Below are 24,618 nucleotides of genomic sequence, written 5' to 3' on the forward strand. Positions count from 1 at the left end.
AAGTATATAGTGACGTTTAACTTACTCACATATTTTATTTAAACGGTAAGTAAATAGTGACGTTTAACTAACTCACATATTTTATTTGAACGGTAAGTAAATAGTGACAAAACGATTGTTTAACTTACTTACATATTTTATCTGAACGGTAAGTAAATAGTGACGTTTAACTTACTCACATATTTTATTTGAACGGTAAGTAAATGGTGACTAAAGAATTGTCTAACTAATTTTTATGTATGGTGTATTTGTCATGCTAATAACCACTTTGCCATTGCTGATAGCAAAAACGCCAGTGGTGATTCATTTACAATCTTCCCTGGCAGAATAATACATTTCAGTACATCAAGTTATCAAATAAATTTCAATCTCTGCTATTTACTTTAAGAGGCATTCCCTTTTAAATTTTAATAAAATGATAGCTTTAACATCGATTGTTTATATGTCAAATAGAAATAGGCTGTGAATGGGAGTTCTTTTTGTACCGTTATGTAAAAAATGGCAACAGTTTGCCTGCAGCGAGTAATCAATTCTTTATTCTGATTGTGAGATATGCAGTCTGAATAAACAGACTCAGTCAAATCGAGTCTGTTAATGTTTTGCTTGAATGAATTCTATGCTTCCAAAGGATTTTCAAACAGATTTTATCATAATTATAAGAACTCACGATTCGATAATTAGAATGAGTACCCTATCATAATACTCATATATTTCTCTACATGATATTGATTTAGTAAATAAATTACAAAAACGTGAGTCCTACGTATAAATGTAATTAAAAGGTCAATCACGAATATCAATAATAGCAACACATTTGTTTAACAGTAAGTCACCAATCTGCAAATTCGTAGAGTTCAGCAGATTTCAAGGTCGTTGATTAAAGTATTCTGAAGTCATAAATTCTTACAATTGCTAGCAACAGCCTCGTTAATGGGACGTTGACTGTGCTTGGATACAGCACAGTTGTTGCGCTGGAAGAATGCAACATTGACCTGTCAAACAAGTACGTTTAAATAATTGTGAGGTATTTTTGTATCTATTAAATTTTGATTTCTTCAATGACGTGGTTGGACTTTATTTAGTGTACTTTGAGAAATTATGAAAAAATATGGAGGTAAGTTATTGTTTTTTGTTTATTTGTACTATCTATACTGTAAGGATATGAAAGGTTAATGTGATAACATTAAACAGCGTTAAGATGCTATTCGGTGCACTTCGTTATTGGTGGAATGTTAGCAGTCACTCGGATTTTATGTAACTTGAATATCATCGTGTGCACTATATTGTTTTAATATGATAACAATAAATAAGATAAGCCAAAAGACGGACATTGCTGTGAAGGTATCATTACTTTCAAGTTATGTGCAGACAAAACATATAAATATATATGTGTGTGTGTGTATGTTTGTTTGGTTTCGTTAGAAAGTGCTTCGTTATGAAAAGCCGGGAATCCCAAAATCAACAATCAAACAATGGGCGTTTATGTGACATTTTCAGTGTCATGGCTAGCAATTTGGCGGTAAAAAAATATTCATTTTTACTGGTTAAGGGATTATTTTGTTTAGTAAGTAAATGCAATGCCCGTGTTATGATGAAAATTATAATCGTTTAAACGAAGCTTTGGAGAGCTCAGGCGGTAAGAAGCCATGTGACGGATAAAACATATGTGTGATATGCCGGTCTATGATTCTGTTAAATATCGGATGAACAACCACGTTACAAATGAAGCCAAATTATTCTTGCCTACCTTGCGGGGAAAGTATGCATTTGTCCGAGCACGCATAAAGGATAGATATTCCTGTCTTTCCCTCGGGAAAAACATTGTCTAAAATAGCGTGCACTGAAGTGACGTTACATATTACTCGCACTATTGTGACGTCATAAACTATAAGAATAATGCCAGGAAATATCCAAATCTTTTTGTCACCACGATCTATTCTGAACGCGATAGGCAAGAAATATGATCTAACATGTCTGCCTGTGTAAGACAGCTTTTTTCCCAACCATCGGGACAACTTGGATAAAACAACGTCGCTAACGCTAGGTTTTTCATTCCACACAGTTCCTCGGGTAGGGAAAACCCGTCTTACTCAGGCAGGCATGTAAGATCCTTATATTCTGTGCACATATTCGAGTAAGTAAATTATATGTAATCTAGTATAGTTTCTTTCCGGGCCAGAGTAATACTATACATGAATACAATGTTAAGTGTTTTGGGTACGTTCGTCAACTCTGCTAAAATGTAAATTATATTCCGGTCCCATTTTGTAAATAAATGTTGAACGTTATGTTATTGTTATAATAAATTATGTTTCTGTTATATTAATATGTAAATCTTAAACAATGAGTTTTTAGATCCGTTCTTGACCCTTCCAATTTACTGGTTAATTAATACCAACGCAGTTCCTTATTGTGAAGTTAGTTGCAATTTAGTATGTACTTTTATGATTCTGAATGTGTGCGCTTTTCTGATATACATTACATACTGTTTTACGACGAGGGATATAAATATCTATAATACAATAAAAGTAGTTTGATTTTCAAATTTAAGTGTTACTTACTTTTATTTCATTATTACATTTATCCACTTTACAAAATTTTGTTGCAGAGTCTAAATCTGTAACTAGTCTTAATGCGATGCTGACTTTCATAAGAGTGATCGAAACTCATTCACAGTGTATAGACTCTCTGTACGACCAACCGGAAGTCGCCAAAAACTAGGCGTTCAGAAATCAAAACAATTTTTTGCTGTCGCGGATGGCTTGGATTTTCATTGTTTATTTCGTTAATATAGCACGAAGTAAGTGTATTTTTTATTTTACGTATCGATATGGAATTACTGTTTACGTGGATACCAAACACGCCTGTTAAAACTCTTAATATACTTAATTTCAAGTCAAATCACGTGTGGGTATTTGTTCGATTTTGTTATGAAACTGTCAATTCTTTGAAATGCATGTATCTCAAGCTTTTGCAAAGAATTGAAACCTTTGCTAATTCATAGATAAATATCTTACGCGTCGAGAAATGCCAGCATGACTCTATGGTAACGAATACGCTTTTAGGAAAATGTGTTTTTCAGAGACATATGTGCCGATTACACTGTCCCACTATTCGATATATTACTGGCCCACTAATCGCAATTTTTAAAATCCGGACTGAACGCTTAGTCGAAAAACTACGCCTATTCAAAACTTCTTTTCATTCTTATATTTCAATGTTTTGACTTTGTTTTATGATAACCAAAAGTTAAAATATAATAGTTATAACTTCTTTTGTTTTCGTAACAGTCATGGACCAGTTTAAATGCTATTACTGCAGTTTCGATTCCACTTTTCGTTTGTGTTCATTAGTAAGCATTTATCAAAATAAATTGGTCTAGCACGGCGCAGCTGTGCGCCTAACTCAATTTGGTAAGTGCGTACTAATAAATTCTAACTTGCATAGTGTTTGAAACTGATTTTTGCAATAATGACTAGATTCGTTACACATAAATCACTAGCGCATAATTCATTTAATCGTTACGTGGCACAACTCAGTGTTTGATCAATTTTCGGCATCTCAGAGACTTGTTCGGACTTTACGACGGGAACTTTATCATCTCTCACAGAAAAAAAAAACAGTTGCCGTCGGCGCGGTAACTGGTAATTTCTGCTTATTTTAATATCCGGCTCTAAAGCATCGCTGATATCATTCAAAATCAAGCAGATCGAAGCTAACACCCGGTTCTTTTTCGTTTCGTTTTCATTCATAATTATTGAGTATTCGCTACAGAACAAACTGAAAATGACCTGGCTCCTAGTGATTACATCAGTTGATCTACATGTATAAATAATATGAATAAAGCTACCACCGTCTTGAAAGATAGATGAGCGGGACTCATTTTCATTGCACACTTTGACTGTACAAAGCAACCAGGCAGACAGTGCGTGAGTCTGTAGGCGGAGCTTAAATTCAAAAAGTAATTTCAAACACTAAGTACAATACATTGAGTGACATTGACCTTGAGTATAATGGACACAGGGACCCTGCAGAAAAAGGCTTTGTTTCTATGCTGTACAATGTTTATGCGAAGTTACAGTAAGGAATAAGCAAAAGTTAAAAAGATGTGATGAAAAAAAGGTTGCCTTAAGACTTTTAACCAAGAAAGCCAAGGCCGAAGCCGGGGCGAGTAGAATTGCACCCCTATTCCCGAATAGTCGAGCTAAAAATACAAAGAAAAAAAATAAATTGTCCTGTCACACTGAGCGAAATAAATATATATTTTTTCTCGTATGTGAGCGGAAACACGTATAAACATTCATAGCGCGTGTGTCTGTAGGCGTAGCTTGAATTAAAAAAAATGTCAAACACTAAAAAGATGTGACAGAAAAGGTTGCCGAAAAAATTTAACCAAGAAAGCCAGCGCGGAAGCCGAGGCGAGTAGAATAGCACCCCTATTCCCGAACAGTCGAGCTAAAAAAAAAAAGAAAAAAAAGAAATACAAACAAAGTGTCCGTCAAACTGAGCGAAATAAATATATATTTTTCTCGAATGTTAGCGGAAACACGTATAAAGATTTTATTTCTTGTCCAAGACAAGGACATCGTTGGTGAAACAGACTAATAAGTACTGTTTCACAGTCGCAAGTGAAATACAATACAAAATTTATATTTCTTAATTCAAGGAGTTCAGAGTATAGAGCCTGCAAGTTCAAACACTTCGTCATTTCTTTATTGAATAGGCATACAGTGTTTTGGCGAATAGTGGAACAGTTTTTATATAAAGTTTTGCGACTAGGCGGCCAGTGCATAATTCAGATGCATGTTGAATTAAACAATATTTCAACTATTTAGGATTGTAAATTCATATTTGTAGGTATAAACTCATGTGCATGGATTGATAATGTAACATTCAGAAGCGGTTCTGACACGTATTTCCTTCGCACTTCCTAAATAACGGACATTTTAGCCTGAATGCATCGTCTTTTGCTATGACCAGTCGTGTTTTTGGTGAAAATACGTTTTACTTTCATGTGTTAGTGTCTATTTAACGGCAGTTTGTTGCAGAGACATTTATCATACATTGAAAAATATATACAAGAAGAATATTTATTTCAAATAGACACAGAAAAACATAAAAATAATTACTACCGACAGCTTCCAACAATTTGAAAAACGAAAGTGAACGCCTAGTTATTGGCGACTTCCGTTTGGGCGTACAGAGAGTCTATACACTGTGTCATTTGTACATATAATTATATAATAAATAGTTGGATTCAAAGGAAAAACAAAAATAATTTAAATAATTAAGTTTGATTTCACATTTGAAACGATAAAGCACAAGGACCATACCCGCATACCACCCTTGAATGTATTACTAATACTAAATACTTATATAAAGTTCGAAACGTGGATTATATCGACAGTCAGGTATATGGGCAAACAAGGGTCAACAGTGTATGACACACGAAAATGCTTAATGTAATGATTTCCAAAAAGGCGCATCTAAAACAATGGAACATGAAACACCTCATAATAAGTTTATGTTCACCTTATATTGATGGAGAATACTGAGTACTCACATTCATCTGAAGTGAAGAGAAAACTTAACTTGATGGTTATGTAGCTATAACATTGTCTTGCCCAAATGGGGCATAACTAAAAAAAACTCGAAAGAAGAGAACAAATCTCAAGCAACAAATCGGACAGTATTCGCATATCCTCCTGATCTGACGTTGATGCATATCGAGATTTATTTGAAATTGATGAAAACTGTAGCAGGAGTTGAGTTAACAAGATAGTATATCGGACGGACGGAATAACGGATGGACGTTTCAAACACTAAATGCCTCCTGTGCATTCGACACACGAAATACAAAACACATACAACCATTAAATAGTGATAGTCTCTAATCTGATGATGTATACTAGAATTTCGCTTAATGTGTTTACTGATGCATATATCGAAGATATTTAAACCAAAATATAAAAATGTTTCGTTTGAATGTTGTTGTTTTGTTTTTTTTTTATTTCAGAAAGAATTCAATACTTTGTGGTATTTATTATTGTTTCATTTACAGCGGCTTTGAAATAACGTCATTGATCCCACTCGTAAATCATAAATCTAAACGCTCTGATAACTAGTCATATATATTTGGCCAGTTGTATATTGTTGTAGTATTTAAATGATCATGATGTAAGATTGAAACTTACAGCATCTGTGTGACTACAAAATAAAAACAATGCAACTATGGATACGTAAACAACGTACGTAATCAGCGTAAGAAAGTTTTGATTGACCCACTTTTCTTCAGGCACGGACTATGGTGTTCCGTTTGGACAATCGTGACTTTTTATTTAATACTTAACCGCGATGCACGATGGTACGATGACGAAAACGCGATGGCGCGATGACATGATGATGAAACAACGATGGTACGATGGTGAAAACGCGATGGCACGATGATGAAATCGCGATGGTGCGATGGTACGATGGTGAAATGTCGATGTAATATCGCGTTTTCATCATCGTACCATCGCGTTTTCACCAATCTGACTAAAGTACATATCCTATAACGCTACGCATAGGATCTGAGAACGACCTATTCATTGCCTCGTTCTGACGACACTTTCGCTAACCAATCAGAGCCTAACTTACAACATCTCGCAAATCTACCTGTAGCCTTGACTTTGATATTAAATTTTATATCATAATGTATCAATACCGTTAGCTACAGTTGGATAGCCACTTGCTTTGTAGACGGAGGGTCCGGTTTCGAGCCCTGGAATGATGCACATTTTTTTTACTCCTTGACATTCGAACAAGTCGTTTGATTGGATAAAATAAAAATAGCAATATGAAATCCAAATATACAGAAGACGATGTGAATGGGTCGTTTTCAGATCTTCGTTTAGAAGATCAAGTACTTAAGTCAGATTGCGTTTTCACCATCGTATCATCGTACCATCGCGTTTTCACCATCGTGTCATCGCGTTTTCATCATCGTACCATCGCATTTTCACCATCGTACCATCGCGTTATCACCATCGTACCATCGCATTTTCACCATCGTACCATCGCCTTCCGGTGGTCATGCGCAGTGGTACAGTATATGCGTCAGTAAAATACAGGCTTGATACAATCTCATTTTCACATTGCACTATGTACCTTCTACATCCTAACAAGAATAAGCTGAGTTTGAATAATACCATGTGACTATTACACCCAGCTTTTTATTTATTTCATGCATACATAAAATACAAAGGACGTGGCCTTGAAGATTTTACTGTTTTAATGAACTGAGCACTGAAATCTTTGTAAAACATTTTGCAAAACAGCAGAATCTAAATGATAAATTTCTTCTCACAAAATACATTGAGATACATTCATGTATTGTTGACAAAAATACAAGTGTACGGGACTACGCATTTCTTACCGTAAGGCGATGGTACGATGGTGAAAACGCGATGGTACGATGGTGAAAATGCGATGGTACGATGGTGAAACCACGATGGTAAGATGATGATATCGCGATGGCAAGATGGTGAAAACGCGATGGTACGATGGTGAAAGCACTATTGTACGATAATGATAACGCGATGGCACGATGATGAAAACGCGATGGTACGATGGTGAAAACGCGATGGAACGATGATGAAAACGCGATGGTGCGATGGTGAAAACACGATGGTGCTATGATGAAAACGCGATATTACCTCGACATTTCACCATCGTACCATCGCACCATCGCGATTACATCATCGTGCCATCGCGTTTTCACCATCGTACCATCGTTGTTTCATCATCGTGCCATCGTGCCATCGCGCCATCGCGTTTTCGTCATCGTACCATCGTGCATCGCGGTTTAGTATTAAAAATAAGTCACGATTGTCCAAACGGAACACCGTACACGGACTGACCAGTAGTTTGGCGCTGTGTACCTAGGATATTGACCGCGTACATAGGCCTTCTGGACTCGGTCGACATCCTATACATATTGATACGTCCACTCGCCATATACCTTTTTCTTTCGGCGTAGCTGTCTAAGCCAACTTTTGACCTACTTTAAGAACCAATAAAAGTTTTAAATTTATAATTCTTCAACAAATAAAAATAGTGGGACTTGAAAGAAGTGAATACATAAATACTTTTAATTAACTACATTTTTACATTTCAACAGAGTATTTCACAGATACGGTCATGGTGAGCTCGGCTTTCTCTGTAAACTCTGTAATGTACTCTACGTACCGCTTGATTAAATTAATAGTTATAAATGCAAGTGTTTGATATAACGTTGAATCACAAAAATGCCGTCTAATTGCTGGTATATCTAGCGAAAAGTGTCAGAAATGCAGTATTAATTAAACTTACACAGGAATATTCGAACTCCTGTAAAGCGTCTTAATATTGTCAAGAAGAAATGTAGTAAACAACGCGCGGGGCACTGTTCTGTATATTGCAATCCAACATTTTCAATACTTAAAATCCGCACCAACGCTGAATATCTTTTTTCAATATATTTCTTGTTCCGGGTACGTTAAGAGAAAATGTTTCGATTTTTGTTCCAACATCGAATCAGGTCAACTTTGGTGCCATGTCCGGAAGAGTATATTGCCACAAAATATACCTTATTAAATAATAAAATAGTGTGACAGTTTTTGGTAGTGTAACTGAATTATTTTTGAATTTATTTCTTTTGCGGAAATATGAGTTAACATTGCTCATTTTTGCACAAAAATATAGTGTTTTTTCTGGTACTATATATCACTTCCCTTACAGCAGAATATCAGTTTTTAAAAATGAGATTGTTTTAACGTTATCATTGTAAATCATCGAACTAGATTGAAGAATAAAGGAAAACACGGAATTACAGTATAAAGGGGATTGAAATAAGTACATTTATTACCGCTGATAAGTATGGCAATAAGTACATTTATTACCGCTGATAAGTATGGCAATAAGATTAGTTTTGAAAAAAAAGAGCAATAAATTGATCTAGATACTTTTTTCTTAAATTTATACACAAAAAAGTAATAAGAGAACACTGTAACATACTAGATGTTTCGATACGTTCTTGTTTTGTTTATAATAAATAAATATAAAAGTTATATAACCACGTGTTTTAACCAGTTATATTAACAAAAATGTCCAAGCTAGCATCTGTACCAAATCGTTTCACCAAGATTTAATTGTTTTAACAAGGTAGTGGAAATAACAAGTAGTCAACTCTAGACAGTTTACACAAAAATGACCAAGGTTTCAACGAAAAAGGGACATTTTCAAGTTAAGTTCAACACTACCCGGTTTCAGTGTACGACATAACCTGATCCAGTACCCTTTTTGATGTAACATGGTCTCGACCTTACTTACAGCCATACTTGCACAAATATGTGTAATATGAATATTTACACTATGTACATGTTGACGGTGTATATCAAGTTTCGTTTGTTTAAGAGGAGTCGAGTGCAAAAACGTTTGAAAGACGGACAGACTATCCAAACACTATTTATCACCTGGTTCTTCGTGGGCATAATTAAATCACATAATTCTTCTTCTGCGTTCCAATTTAAAGCAAACATATCTAGATAAATTTAACTATTAGATTGTCAGTCAGTCCTGCAAGAAGTATGTCAGTTAGTATATACATGCAAACAACTAGAGATGCAAATGTTATAACCCTATCTGTTATACCAAACAATCTGCCATATACGTGTATACAGATTGGGCAGACTGTCCGGCATTCGGTCAGACAAATATACAACTTTTGTTTGACCAAAAGAAAATTTCGAAAACTGAGTAAATGGATGAATCAAACCTGTTTTAAATTTGATGCATATATTTGTATTAACCCTGGCAGATTTTTCTAATTTAAAAATAAATTCAGCTGAATAGGGTGTGCAAAAAGAAACATTTTTAAAAGTAGATTTATAGTTTCAATACTTGTATTTTTAACACGGTAAATGCGGTAGGATTTGTTCAGCTTTAGCCTGAAAGAAATGGAAATGTTCATATTCTGAGAAAATGTTTCAGGAACTGTAAAAATTAAAACTGCTCATTCAAACCGAGCAGGCAACATCTGAATTTTAGCATGTTGGTCAAACTGACTGGTAGACCACGTGCTTGATAAATATGAAACTAAACCTCTAAGGTATCAATACTAATAATATCCGAAAATACGGTTAGGTCTTATTAGTTTTTGCGGAGAAGCGCCTTTGCCTTTGTTATGCGTAACCTATATATATATATATATTAGCTTAAGGCGTGTGTCTTAAATAAGGTTTCATTCTTGAGAAAGAAATGGAATAAAGCATTAGTTGAAGAATCCATTAAAGGTGTGTGCCAGATATAAAAGTCGATGTCTCCGTTCCCATTATTGGTCAGCCATATTACTTTCGCTAAATTCCATTATTTGCTATCGTTTTTTACGAGAGAAAATTGTCACGTAAAAGGAAGCAGAGCTGAAAAAGATGCTACAGTGATTAAGTACACATTGACATTATCGTTGTTGTTGTGCTGTAGCAGCTAATGTTAACATAATTCAATTATTGAGGGAATTTCAACGCAGTATCTGTAATGGATCTTTTGTCAGAGTAAATGTTAGTCTTTTTTGTTATTGCTTTTTTCAAGTTAGTACAGCGTTATATGACATGTGTATTTGTAAGTATTTATACATTAAGTTAAAGGAGCTTTTATCAAATTTGCATAAAATGAATCCCAGTGGATTCGAATTTTATAAGGTCTAGGTAGTATGTAACTTATAAATGATCTGTATTGCAATGAATAAAAAAATACAAACTGTATAAGATAGATATAGTAGACACACTTCTATAAATGAATATGAATTTATTATTACATATCAGCATAAATTTAGTATAATAAGTTCGTTGGTTATTCGAATGTACTATTCAACATATTATATTATATAAGTTGAAAGTGATTATTTTCTGGTGCGTTTCAAGTCTGTCACAATTACGGTATGATTATAACCATGCTGCTATATCTTCATAGTGTTTTCTATCTGTTCTCCTTTTTCTGGGTTTATTGCTATAGTAGTCATGAGTTTTAAAGATAGGCCTACTGCATTTAGAAATTATATAAATAATTACCAGTATCAACACACTTTTAAATAAAGGATAATTAATCTAAAATTAAGTCTCTGTAGACGAAGGGTTAATATATGTTTTATCATTTGTAGGTACATAATGGATCTATATTTAATGAAATAATGAAAACGCCGTGGAGCATAAAGAATCAGGCAGAATGTGTAAGCAGCCTTGGAAGTTCGGCATTTTCAACAGATGGTGAGTACAGCAGCTGACGTATAACGGACTTTTTATGTTTGTTTTTATTATCTTATATAGTACAAATTGTACACAAACCCATGCATTTTGGAAAGTTCTTTCAGATCTGCAAACTGATCACAGAGCTTATGAAATCAAATAAATAAATCACAAAAGGGAAAACATTTCTTTGCAATCATCTTTTTGACGATGTGTACAGCTTGGGGCAACTCATTTATGCATTATTACCTGTTTACTGGAACAGTATCACGGATTTTTGTTGCAGCTTTATATGTTTTCTTAGTTAATGGGGTATATACTGAAATATTCCCTGTAGTGACTTGCTGGGTTTTTTTTTGTAATCATAAGCTCTGTGACTACTTGATTTAAAATGCCTTTCAAAAATGTACAATTTGATTTACATTCTAAAATGATGTATTATGAAATAATATACAAACATGTGGAGATTACAGCAAATAAGATTTCATCCTTTTCAGTTTATTGGAACATGCGAGCAAAGGAAGTTACAAAAGTAAATCAAAATTGTCGATTTATCACACCGGTGAATATCTTATCTTAACTACCATAATTATTTGATTTGTGAGCAAGAACTGCGAGAAATTATTTATAATTGCGTTTCGAAAAAAGTAAATTTGTTAATGACCAGAAATTATCAATCAGAGATTCTGAGACCCTCAGTTTTTCTGATCTGATCAGAGAATGTCAAAAAGACTTTTTAACCCAATCTGATTGTGTTTACCGCTTGGCAGATAAATATGTTAAATTAATAAGTTTACCGTGTTGTTTAGGCTGATCACTACCAAATAGAATGTAAGCCTCCGCAGGTCTAGTCACAAGTAGTCCAAATATAAATAGTACTAATCTTTTTTCCTTTCCTAGTGCATTTTCTCGGCAGCAACGTGCTTACTTTTACCCTACCGCGTTTCAGTATGTATCACTTTGCATTCTAATGAAATCGGCATGTTCCTATCGCATGCTAGATAAAAATGGCGGCGTAAGAATTTAATGTCACGAAAAGAGAAATTGAAAGAAGCGAAAAGTAGTAATTTCAGCGGGTTGTATTTAACGAACTGTAGTTTTCTTATATAAAAGTTAACACCCCCTTTTCTTTTTGTTTTTCTAAAGTAGCGATCTAGTTCTTTATGGGAATATAAGTCTCTGAAAATCTGATATGCTAGAAAATGTCGAAACACCGTTATGAAGTGAGTGGATTTTATATGAAATAAAGAACAGCTGGATTTAGTGGTGTTCAGCCTATAAGGGGCAATACATGTTATTTTCTGAAACCCCTCGAAAATGAATGGAAATGCCATTAATCTATTCTTTATGATGTAAAACGGTAACAAATGGCTGAAAACGCTTCAATTTCTTGTGTTTTTGGAATTTAGATCGAATTTTCGACCAGGTGGCACTATTTTGGTTCGTTTTAGGACCTAGTAAATGTCTTCTCTCGCATTTTAGCACTTCAGTTGTCTAAATAATATTGAAATTAGCATGTTTCTGAATGAAAATGACAAACATCGTAACGATTAAATGGATGTTAAATGTAAATTCCACGAATAAGGTAAAATTAATTGAAATATTGCTTGCACAGGGCTAAATTTTGCATATTTTTGGGGATGGGGGTGACCTGTAATGAATTGTCATTTCTCTATATTTTCTCAATATTTTGCACCAAAACAAAGCAGAATCATTGTGAAATAGGCGTACCTTGAGAATGAATGCAAATTCATGGAAAAATCAAACAAAATATTTCTCTTATAAGGGGCAATACATGTTATTTTCTGAAACCCCTCGAAAATGAATGGAAATGCCATTAATCTATTCTTTATGATGTAAAACGGTAACAAATGGCTGAAAACGCTTCAATTTCTTGTGTTTTTGGAATTTAGATCGAATTTTCGACCAGGTGGCACTATTTTGGTTCGTTTTAGGACCTAGTAAATGTCTTCTCTCGCATTTTAGCACTTCAGTTGTCTAAATAATATTGAAATTAGCATGTTTCTGAATGAAAATGACAAACATCGTAACGATTAAATGGATGTTAAATGTAAATTCCACGAATAAGGTAAAATTAATTGAAATATTGCTTGCACAGGGCTAAATTTTGCATATTTTTGGGGATGGGGGTGACCTGTAATGAATTGTCATTTCTCTATATTTTCTCAATATTTTGCACCAAAACAAAGCAGAATCATTGTGAAATAGGCGTACCTTGAGAATGAATGCAAATTCATGGAAAAATCAAACAAAATATTTCTCTTATAGGCTGATCACTACCAAATAGAATGTAAGCCTCCGCAGGTCTAGTCACAAGTAGTCCAAATATAAATAGTACTAATCTTTTTTCCTTTCCTAGTGCATTTTCTCGGCAGCAACGTGCTTACTTTTACCCTACCGCGTTTCAGTATGTATCACTTTGCATTCTAATGAAATCGGCATGTTCCTATCGCATGCTAGATAAAAATGGCGGCGTAAGAATTTAATGTCACGAAAAGAGAAATTGAAAGAAGCGAAAAGTAGTAATTTCAGCGGGTTGTATTTAACGAACTGTAGTTTTCTTATATAAAAGTTAACACCCCCTTTTCTTTTTGTTTTTCTAAAGTAGCGATCTAGTTCTTTATGGGAATATAAGTCTCTGAAAATCTGATATGCTAGAAAATGTCGAAACACCGTTATGAAGTGAGTGGATTTTATATGAAATAAAGAACAGCTGGATTTAGTGGTGTTCAGCCTTTATGCCCTCAGGATTCAAGGCGGTTACACTCATACTGGTCTAGTTGTTGTCTTAAAACGCCTAAAGTAGGTATTATTATCTCGTATCACTTTCTACTTTGATACATGTACCGTATCGTCTTACATCGTCTTAAAGTGTATATGAAATAAGTAAAATAAACAAGGAAATAAAATCCAGAAAAGAAAATAATAAAAACAAGCGATGTACTACATTTACGGATCGAACCAACAGCCACCTCCGCTACGCTGAGAAAACTAAACTGAAAACTTCATTGCATGAATGTAACATAAGTTTTACATGTAAAAAAGCTATTTTTCTTGACTGAGTTGTTATGAATAGGATTTAAAATGCAGTGTTTATGAAATATGATATAGTTTCTTTAAAATATATTTTGTTTATGATAATGTAACTGTCTTTAATGAAGCAAAACATACTTACATAAATGGTTAAAATCCGAGGAACCCGGAGTACTTGTAGATTCTAGAAAAAACATATCATTTGTATAAGCTTCGCCGGAATATACCTTTGAAATCGATTTTAAGACTTAATTTTGTGACAGATAATAGATTTGTACCCGGCCATAAACTGTTTGACCCACATTATAGAATTTCATATATTTTGTGCCGAAACTATGACCAAACTTTGCAGCAGAAAACATCTGATGCTATTGTTTCCACTTCTTTTACATTGTTTACTTCAAGTAAAATTGTTTGGACAGTTTATGCCTCAGTTTGTAAACTTATAGGTAATTCAGTAGTGCCTGAATCAAGTTTGACGAGGTTTCCTAGCAACTGCCGGAATCAGGTTTGACGCGGTTTCCTAGCAACTGCCAAAATCAGGTTTAACGCGGTTTCCTAGCATCTGCTGGAATCAGGTTTAACGCAGCTTCTTAGCAAAGGGTTGCACAGGTAGACAACTTCTGACACCTCCCATATTCATACATTCTAAACATAAGCATTAGGATATATATTTTAGGACATATTTGTCTAAATTCGCAAATATATTGTCATATTTTCATTAACATTTTCTTTTATGTTCACTTAAATTAGTGTAGCGCATTGTGCCTGATGTCACGTGGACAATACAAAAAAACGTATCGTGAATTCTTTTCCGTTTTATCAACTAAAATAGACTTTTAATGCCGGCTCCAGTTTCCAGTTTATTTCAAATTATCTAAAGCTTCAACCATAATGTTCCTATTGATATTAAAGTTTTATTGCAAAAACATTATAATACTTTTAGTTCTTATTCAAAAGAGGATTACAGTGAACGTAAAACTGGCTTGTTTAGATAAAATGGAGATTAAAGAGCATAAAATAACTGAAACATCATTAATTTCAAAGAAACAAATGCATACTGACAACAGTAATAAGCTTTATGAATTTGCGTTGTAACTGAATGAAACCTGGTTTAAACATAGTGTTTGCAGTCAAACACGGTATCGGAGACCGTGTAGGCATATAGTGTTTGCAGTCAAACACGGTGTCGGAGACCGTGTAGGTATATAGTGTTTGCAGTCAAACACGGTGTCGGAGACCGTATATTAGTCAAACACGGTGTCAGAGACCGTGTAGGCATATAGTGTTTGCAGTCAAACACGGTGTCGGAGACGGTGTAGGCATATAGTGTTTGCAGTCAAACACGGTGTCGGAGACCCTGCAGGCATTACAAGGTGTTGGAGACCCTGTAGGCATATAGTGTTTGCAGTCAAACACGGTGTCGGATACCGTGTAGGCATATAGTGTTTGCAGTCAATCACGGTGTCGGAGACCGCGAGGCATATAGTGTTTGCAGTCAAACACGGTGTCGGAGACCGTGTAGGCATATAGTGTTTGCAGTCAAACACGGTGTCGGAGACCGTGTAGACATATAGTGTTTGCAGTCAAACACGGTGTCGGAGACGGTGTAGGCATATAGTGTTTGCAGTCAAACACGGTGTCGGAGACGGTGTAAGCATATATAAAGTGTTTGCAGTCAAACACGGTGTCGGAGACCCTGCAGACATATAGCGTTTGCAGTCAAACACGGTGTCGGAGACGGTGTCGGCATATAGCGTTTGCAGTCAAACACGGTGTCGGAGACCGTGTAGGCATATAGTGTTTGCAGTCAAACACGGTGTCGGAGACGGTGTAGGCATATAGCGTTTGCAGTCAAACACGGTGTCGGAGACGGTGTAAGCATATATAAAGTGTTTGCAGTCAAACACGGTGTCGGAGACCGTGTAGGCATATAGCGTTTGCAGTCAAACACGGTGTCGGAGACCGTGTAGGCTTATAGCGTTTGCCGTCAACCACGGTGTCTGAGACGGTGTAGGCATATAGCGTTTGCAGTCAAACACGGTGTCGGAGACGGTGTAGGAATATAGCGTTTGCAGTCAAACACGGTGTCGGAGACGGTGTAGGCATACAGCGTTTGCAGTCAAACACGGTGTCGGAGACGATGTAGGCATATAGTGTTTGGACGTCTGTCAGTCTGTCCATCCGATCACATTTTCAAATTTTCAGTTTTTAATGATATGGAGAAATTCTATATTGCGTATCCTTCTGGTAATGACCAGTATGAGTTTCAGTCGTATAAGTCTACACCAGTCTTAAATGTTGTAATTGTATAGTAACTTATTGCTCTTTATTTTAATGGTGTAAGCATTCTTGTAATTAATACAATGTAGACACTTAAGTAAAATAACTTATTTCTGGAACTACCAAATATAATTATGAGTTTTCTATGTTATGCAAAATTATGTAAATAAATACCGCCAAATTTACTGTAATTTATCCCATATAGGAGAAGACCTTTATATATATAAAGCCTGGCTTTCTTCTTCTTCTTCTTTTCGTTCGCGGGTCATAGCGCTATAAGCCTGGCTTTCGGATCTTATCCTTTTTCAACATGTATAATATTGATATTGTAAATTGTATAAAGTAGTATGCACATATGTTTGAAACAAAATATGTTTAAACTGAATGTTTTGCAATTATCACGACATGACAAAGCAGAATTACAGATTTGCATTAAATCATAAAATTTTGTTTTTATTATTTCAGTATTTTTGACAAATAAAAGGCATCTGTTTTACCCCCAAGAATAACTTTATTCATGTGAGAATTGGTTAATACAAAAGTAGTTTATAACATTCATTTGAAGTTTGCCAGTTATTTGCAATTTCTATCTCATGATGCGAATTGTTCCATGAATCAATGGCTGTTGGTACAAAAGATATGGAAAATATATTTATTTCTTTGTAAGGGATTTATGTCCAGCATTTCCTTAGCTGTAATGTGTAGTAACACTCAGGCACATCACAATAACGGTCTTAAAGGCAGTTAAAGGTTTTTTTCATATTTTTGTCTCACAGAGACAGTTGATTTACTGATATATTTTTTTAAGTGGAACAGAATGTGTAATCCCAGTACAAATTCCGGCTGTGATATTTTGTAATGTTTTGTTTTTTCTTTTTGTATACCCAGCTCGTACTATAAACGCTTACGATGATTCACGTATTTTAAAGGATATCCAAGAATCTGATGAAGAATGTGATTGTTAACTATGTATCAAATCTTTCTCTCATTATACATAATAAGAAGCTGATAAATTCTTTGGAATATTTATCACTTTTTGTTAAGATGAGACATTGATGCGAAGTATTTTTAGCGATTTAGTGCCATCAAAATTACACGACCTGGCTGAGGAACGGAGCTTTGAAAAATATTTTTCTTGATCGCTAAACTTCGCCGATGGCGCCACTGTGTACAAATGTATGTACGTTATTGTACACCGTATAATTTTAACCATGCCGGCAAACCCGCATGCCGGATGATTCATGTGCAGTTCATCACAACTAACTATTCATACACTGATATGTGAAAATTCGATAAAATTTCAAGTTCTTTGTTCCTTATAGTACATTTCTCGATTTAAAATAGGTCATATTACCAAAAAATAATTTGCAAACACGCTTTGGATTATGCTACCGGGTTATGATATATTTAAAAAAAAAAACATTCAAGAATTGCGAGAAAGTGGGGCTCTTCATACATCTTTCACTCTTTCAGCTACTGTCACAGTGTGGACATTTCTTATTTTATATACATTTCCGAGAACATTATATCTTAACATCTCTAAGAAACTTAAATTTATGAAGCTTTTATATTTCTTTGAAAAGGGTATTGCAAAATAGCTAAAGCGTTTTTTAAGTATGAAAACTAAAACGTGCATAGTAAACTGCAGCAAGAGTCTGATATATACTAGTAGTCAAGCGTGGGTGGCATTTGGTACAGCTGTATTATATATGTAGTAGTCAAGCGTGGGTGGCATTTGGTACAGCTGTATTATATATGTAGTAGTCAAGCGTGGGTGGCATTTGGTACAGCTGTATTATATATGTAGCAGTCAAGCGTGGGTGGCATTTGGTACAGCTGTATTATATATGTAGTAGTCAAGCGTGGGTGGCATTTGGTACAGCTGTATTATATATGTAGTAGCCAAGCGTGGGTGGCATTTGGTACAGCTGTATTATATATGTAGTAGCCAAGCGTGGGTGGCATTTGGTACAGCTGTATTATCTATGTAGTAGTCAAGCGTGGGTGGCATTTGGTGCAGCTGTATTATATATATAGTAGTCAAGCGTGGGTGGCATCTGGTGCAGCTGTATTATATATGTAGCAGTCAAGCGTGGGTGGCATCTGGTGCAGCTGTATTGAATATGTAGCAGTCAAGCGTGGGTGGCATCTGGTACAGCTGTATCATATATGTAATTAAAGATGTAGTCGAGTTTTAGATAACGAATGCTGTTTTGTATGATGTACCTTTTGGATCGAAAGTCTGCTTTGCGTGCACGCACATTTCAAAATATACGTGCACGTATAAAAATATGCGTGCACGCGAAAATATATGTCTACCTGTATATTTTTATACGTGCACGCATATATATGTAAGTGCAGGCTTATATGTACGTGCGTGTGTATAATACGTGCACTTGTAATTACGCATGCATGTATAGATTTATGCGTGCATGTACATATATTTGTGCACGCGTATATATCTGTCACGTATTGAAATATGCACAACACACATACCTTTTTCTTTAACATTTATTTTGTTATCCTTTATTGAACTTTTGTACGAGTCCTAGCAATCCAAGTACCTGTAATATGTACTTGACAAAAGTTAGTCGGAGTAATGAGAAAGGGGCACACATTGTTGTAAAGTATCACAGCGCAAGTTTAATCAGGGAAAATACCGGATCTTTGTCCTATGTGCATTTTTCTTCATGGCAACTTTCCCTTGAACAGCATAAGACTGTCCAGTGTACAATAAATTAAACATTTTAGGGCACACATCTTTTACATGAATTAAAAAGACATAGTAAAATGCAGGAACATAGTTTAAATTGTACTTGAATGCGCCATGGAATTAAGACGAAACAAATAATTATGAGAGCAATGTTTGTTTTATCGCTTTGTGTTTAAGGAAAATCGGCTTAACGTAACATCTCCGGACAAATAACAATATATATTTCTAATATTATGTTTCGAATAAACAATAATTTTCATATGAGTCCGCTAGATGAAATAAGAAACGGAGCAGCCAAAATTAACAACCAGACGGCGTTCAATTGTCCATTAATTCATGTCAATTTATCCACCAACTTAGAAAATGTAGGACAAGTCGGGGAAAAAAAATTGGCACCATGTTTTGCCTATTCATCAATGTAACTTATTGATATACATTGAATATGACAGTTAAATTACGTCCGCCATGTTATACGATATTAGTTTTGTTTAGCACATTTTATAGGAATGTTCAGCTGATCACATAACTATTTTGAGTGTTTTCTTTTCAGTATATATACTGCTTTACTTCGAATTTAAAGTAAACTATGGTATCTTTTATACTTCTGAAACATGTCATGATTGTATTGTAAGTATGCATGTAAATTAAACATACTCCAGTGAAATGAAATGAAACAATAAATTAATTTAATTATCAAAGTTGATTTTAAATACCAATCAGTTTATAATGCAAATTATGTACCCTAAATGTAACTGAATCAGAGTTGTGTTTTGACAAGTATAGAGACATAAGACGTAAATAGCTGGGCAATGTTTCGTGGCTCTCTTTAAATAATTTTGTTTCTGTTATGTCAAGTATGAGAAAGAAACATCTCTTAAACATTTGTAAATTTATAAAAGAAGCTATGCTTCAACGCAACAATGCCCTGTCAAATATTACTATTTCCTAGTATAAGTATTATTATTTATGTGTACATGTACATATTTTTATGATTTTGTAAAATTGTGTCTTTGCCATCTTTCTATTACAATGTAAATGGCCAAAGGCAAGTAATTTGCAGATTTGCCAATAAAATTTGAACTGTCGTAATTTTATGACACGCGGACCTAAATATTATTCCCAGATATTCTGTACAGAGTAGACAATTTTCACAGAGAAGCTATACATAACTGGACAAACCCTTACCTCATTTTAAAGAATTATCCTAAAACTTACATAAAATGAAGATAAAAGTAGGAGTCATATATTTACTAAGAGAGATTTGCTTACGGAAAATTAATCTCTCTAATGTGATCTCGTATTACCATTTATGCTAAATCTTAATTTCACTTTATCAAATACAATCTTTAGTCCCATTTTTACGACAAAAAATGTCAAAAATGCATCCATAATGAAATCTGAACAGAAACTAGCTTAATTTAGACATCTATGGCCGCTTCAAATGAAAAATTAGTATTCAATAACCTGTCCGATATTATTTTACTAGATTAGATGGCTCCCGCGCTGATTATTTTAGTACTGTTAGTCTGTTAGGCCTGTTTTTAAATTTTGATCAGTACCATCTGGAAAATGTAAATCACTATTTTCAAGGGAAGGTATTTACTTCGCGCGCATTGTTTGCATGGATTAAGTTTACTTCGACTTTTACACGCTTCGATCTCCGGTTTTCTTTACGTTTAACTTACTAGATTATCTTCTATCAAACAGCCTAGCCCACCGTACACTAGAGCTTACAAAGAATGTGTTTCGCGTTCACTTCACAAGCTTTGAGATTACCTCTTCACAGTGAAGTTCCTTGCATATAGGTACAGTTAACATCCATCACGAAAATGTCAAGGAATTCAACATTTTTGCCATTTTAAAATATTTATTCAACGCCTGTTCAACATGTGTAATGAGGAAAATCAGCTTCAACTCATGATAAATGTTTCATGATAACGTTACACCCAGAATTCTGTTAAGAATAGAAATCCATTCATATGCTTTATATTTCACTATTCAGTTCCATCGTTTTCTTTTTCATTTTAGACAACACCACTGCTTTTAGAAAAAAATTAAACGCGTTATAGGAATAAATACAAACAATATGTTGCTCGACATTATTTTGCAATTTTATTTCCTTTTTGTTTTGTATTTCATTAACATTTCCTTCCAAAACGTTAACAAAGAAATTAATCGTTTACTGGCTACATAACAGTTGTTGGTCAGTTTCTAATACCGAGTATCCAGAGGATAACAACGTTAGAGAATAATATTGAATGTTCATATAGTATTGATTAAACATTTTATCATAAATGCTTGGTGTTTATTTGGCTGGTAAGTTGGTCATGTCCTCTCCTCCTCTCACACCTTACAGATATGCTAGAATTGCGATTAAAGTTTATTATACCCCCACAAAACGAAGTTTGGGTATGTGGTGGGGGGGGGGGGGGGTATATATAAGAGTGAGCTTGGCGGTCGGTCGGTCGGTTGGTCGGTCGGTCCGTTGGTTTCTGTGGTTTCCGGATGATAACTCCTGAAAGGCTTGACTGATTTAAATAATTTTGGTACTCAGGTGTAACATTAGAAAATACAGGTCAAGTTCGAATTTGGGGTCAATAGGTCAAATGTCAAGGTCACAGTGACCCTGAACAGTTAAACGGTTTCCGGATGATAACTTGAGAACGCTTGGGCCTATGATCATATATTTTGGTACACAGGTGTAACATTATAAAATACAGGTCAGTTACGACTTTGGGGTCTGTAGGTCAAAGGTCAAGGTTACAGTGACTCGGAACACTTAAATGGTTTCCGGATGATAACTTGAGAACACGTGGGCCTAGGATCATAATTTTGGTACAAAGATGTAACATCATGAAATACAGGTCAAGTTCGACTTTGAGATTTGTAGATCAAAGGTCAAGGTCACATTGACTCGGAACAGTTAAACGGTTTCAAGATGATAACTTGAGAACGCTTGGGTCTAGGATCTTAAATTTTTGTACACAGGTGTAACATGATTAAATACAGGTCATGTTCGACTTTGAGGTTAGTAGGTCAAAGGTCAAGGTCACAATAACACGAAACAGTTAAACGGTTTCTGGATGATAACTTGAGAACGTTTGGGCCTAGGATCATGAAAAGTGATAGCGGGGTTGGTTATGACCAGCAGATGACCCCTAATGATTTTGAGGTCAGCAGGTCACAGGTCAAGGTCACAGTGACCCGGAACACTTATTATTTTGGGTTCCAAAGGTCAAAGATCATTTAAACCTTTTCCGGACAATAACTTGAGAACGCTTGGGCCGAGGATCATGAAACTTTATAAGGAGGTTGATCATGACCAGCAGATGACCTCTTTTGATTTTGAGGTCAGTAGGTCAAAGGTCAAGCAAGTTCAGCATTGACATTGGCTTAGTTCTGTGACAAGGCCATATTGTGGGGGTATAATTCGTCACTCGTGTGACAACTCTAGTTGATATCATTGTCTATTACCACACAACAAAGTTACAAATAAAAAAAGTTGCATATGAAATTTTCAACCCAAAGTCCTTTACCATGAAACTCACGTTAAAATCAATATACATAAACAACATTCGCGCATGTCTCAACGGCAACTTCGTTCGTCGCCATATACATGTCTGCCTGTAATTTATAAAAATACTCTTGAAAAACACAATAACATATAACTACATGCATCTCTTTAGCGTGGTAAACATAACTTGCTATGTCCTTAAGAATTTTGTATTATTTGACATAAACAAAAGTTGTATTTTAATACATTTGGTTTGATTCTATAAAACGATTAAATAATATTTACTCCTTAAAGGTTTTCATAAACTGGACATTCAAGAACGAAATGAAATTCACCTTCTTATAGATGACAATATGAATCAAATCTTAATTTAGTCAATGCATATCTCTAATACGGTATATTTGCTGTCTAAATATTCTTTATAATAAAAGCAAAAAATATTATTATAGAATATTGCCCGTGACGGTAGGCTTAGACTTGTATGTTGTTCTCGACAAAAAATCTGTAACACGCTGTGTTAATTATAAGGCACATTTTCAACACATTATTGGGCAAGTCAAACACTGGATCCTAAACTAAACAAAACATTTTATACCAGAGATGCCAGTTAGTTTTATTTGACATAATTTGAATATCCCTGGATATTGACTAGTAAATAATAGATATATATTTTCTATCTGGCGCACAAGTATTTTATTTATTTCTTTTTTTTTATTTCATATCTAACCTCCCAAACTCTGAATATATATATATAAACATTCTGACTAGATGTTTTCACGCCTAGAACTGTTTTACAGAACTGCAATCTGCTACGTTTGACGTAATCACCAGTCTAGACTAGCTCCTAGACTATGATATATCTTTTTACATTTTTATGATCGAATGTAGTGAACTGAGCCAGTCTATATCCTATGTCCAATATCATAGTCTAGTACAATCCGAAATTCACAAACCTCTTTTAGGTTTGTTATCATCAATGTCAAGAACTGACCACAGCTACTGATAGAGATCATGTTTACTGCCATTGTTTATGCATTCATTGAGACCTCTGGTAGCTTGTTTACATTTTAAGGCAGAGGTCAGCTGAGTTGAAATTTTATCAGAAATGAATTTTCATTTCTCTGTATTGGTACTTGCAGTTAGATTTGAAAATCTGAAAGATACACTTCCTATGGCTTGTCATTAAATGGACATAAGGAATTAAACTGTAATTGAACAATAAAGGAGTAGAACAGATGTGTTTTTCCCCCGAACTGGTAGCGGGAAAAGTTAGCTTTTGCGATATTTGTGTTAAAACCTTGAACGTTAATAGACGGAATGCACAAATTCAATAATATAGTGGTGCATTAATGAATATCCGGGTTCAGGGGCTGAATAATGCATATTGAAGTGTTGTATTTGAAGGACAGTGAAACACAAGTACACCGGGCATATAAATCTGCAATCTTGCTCTGAGAATATTCGGACAGAATGCTTTCATTTCTTGTTATCCTGTATTCTGTAAGTTAGAAGGTCTATGGCTTTTCTGAAAGATTTTTTAGCTTTAAAAATGTGTATGTAAATACATGAAAGCATATTTTTACATCAAAATTGGTATTTATGCAGGCGATAGAAAAGTCTCAAAGTTAGAAATACATTTTAGCTTATAATTCTTGTTTGTTTCTTATTTGTGCAAATTTCGCATTTAGCATACTATATTCTCCAGTTAACTCCAGTTAGTTATCTAATGCTTTACAAATCAAGAAAACCCCATACTTGTATCCTCTTTCGTTAAGATTAGCAGAGCCAAATTG

At 34.7% G+C, this 24,618-nt stretch overlaps 1 protein-coding gene across 1 annotated transcript in view; it reads left to right on the forward strand.

Moving 5' to 3' along the window:
• Positions 1 to 11,158: 11,158 nt before the first annotated feature.
• Positions 11,159 to 24,618, forward strand: part of LOC123532095 (PDF receptor-like) — a 137,141-nt gene continuing 123,681 nt past the window's right edge. The window contains exon 1 of the mRNA XM_045313453.2: positions 11,159 to 11,282. Coding sequence (XP_045169388.1) covers positions 11,207 to 11,282 — 76 coding nt within the window. The 5' untranslated portion in view covers positions 11,159 to 11,206. The remainder of the gene's footprint in view (positions 11,283 to 24,618) is intronic.

Source organism: Mercenaria mercenaria, chromosome 11 (genome assembly GCF_021730395.1).
Source record: "Mercenaria mercenaria strain notata chromosome 11, MADL_Memer_1, whole genome shotgun sequence".
NCBI lineage: Eukaryota > Metazoa > Mollusca > Bivalvia > Venerida > Veneridae > Mercenaria > Mercenaria mercenaria.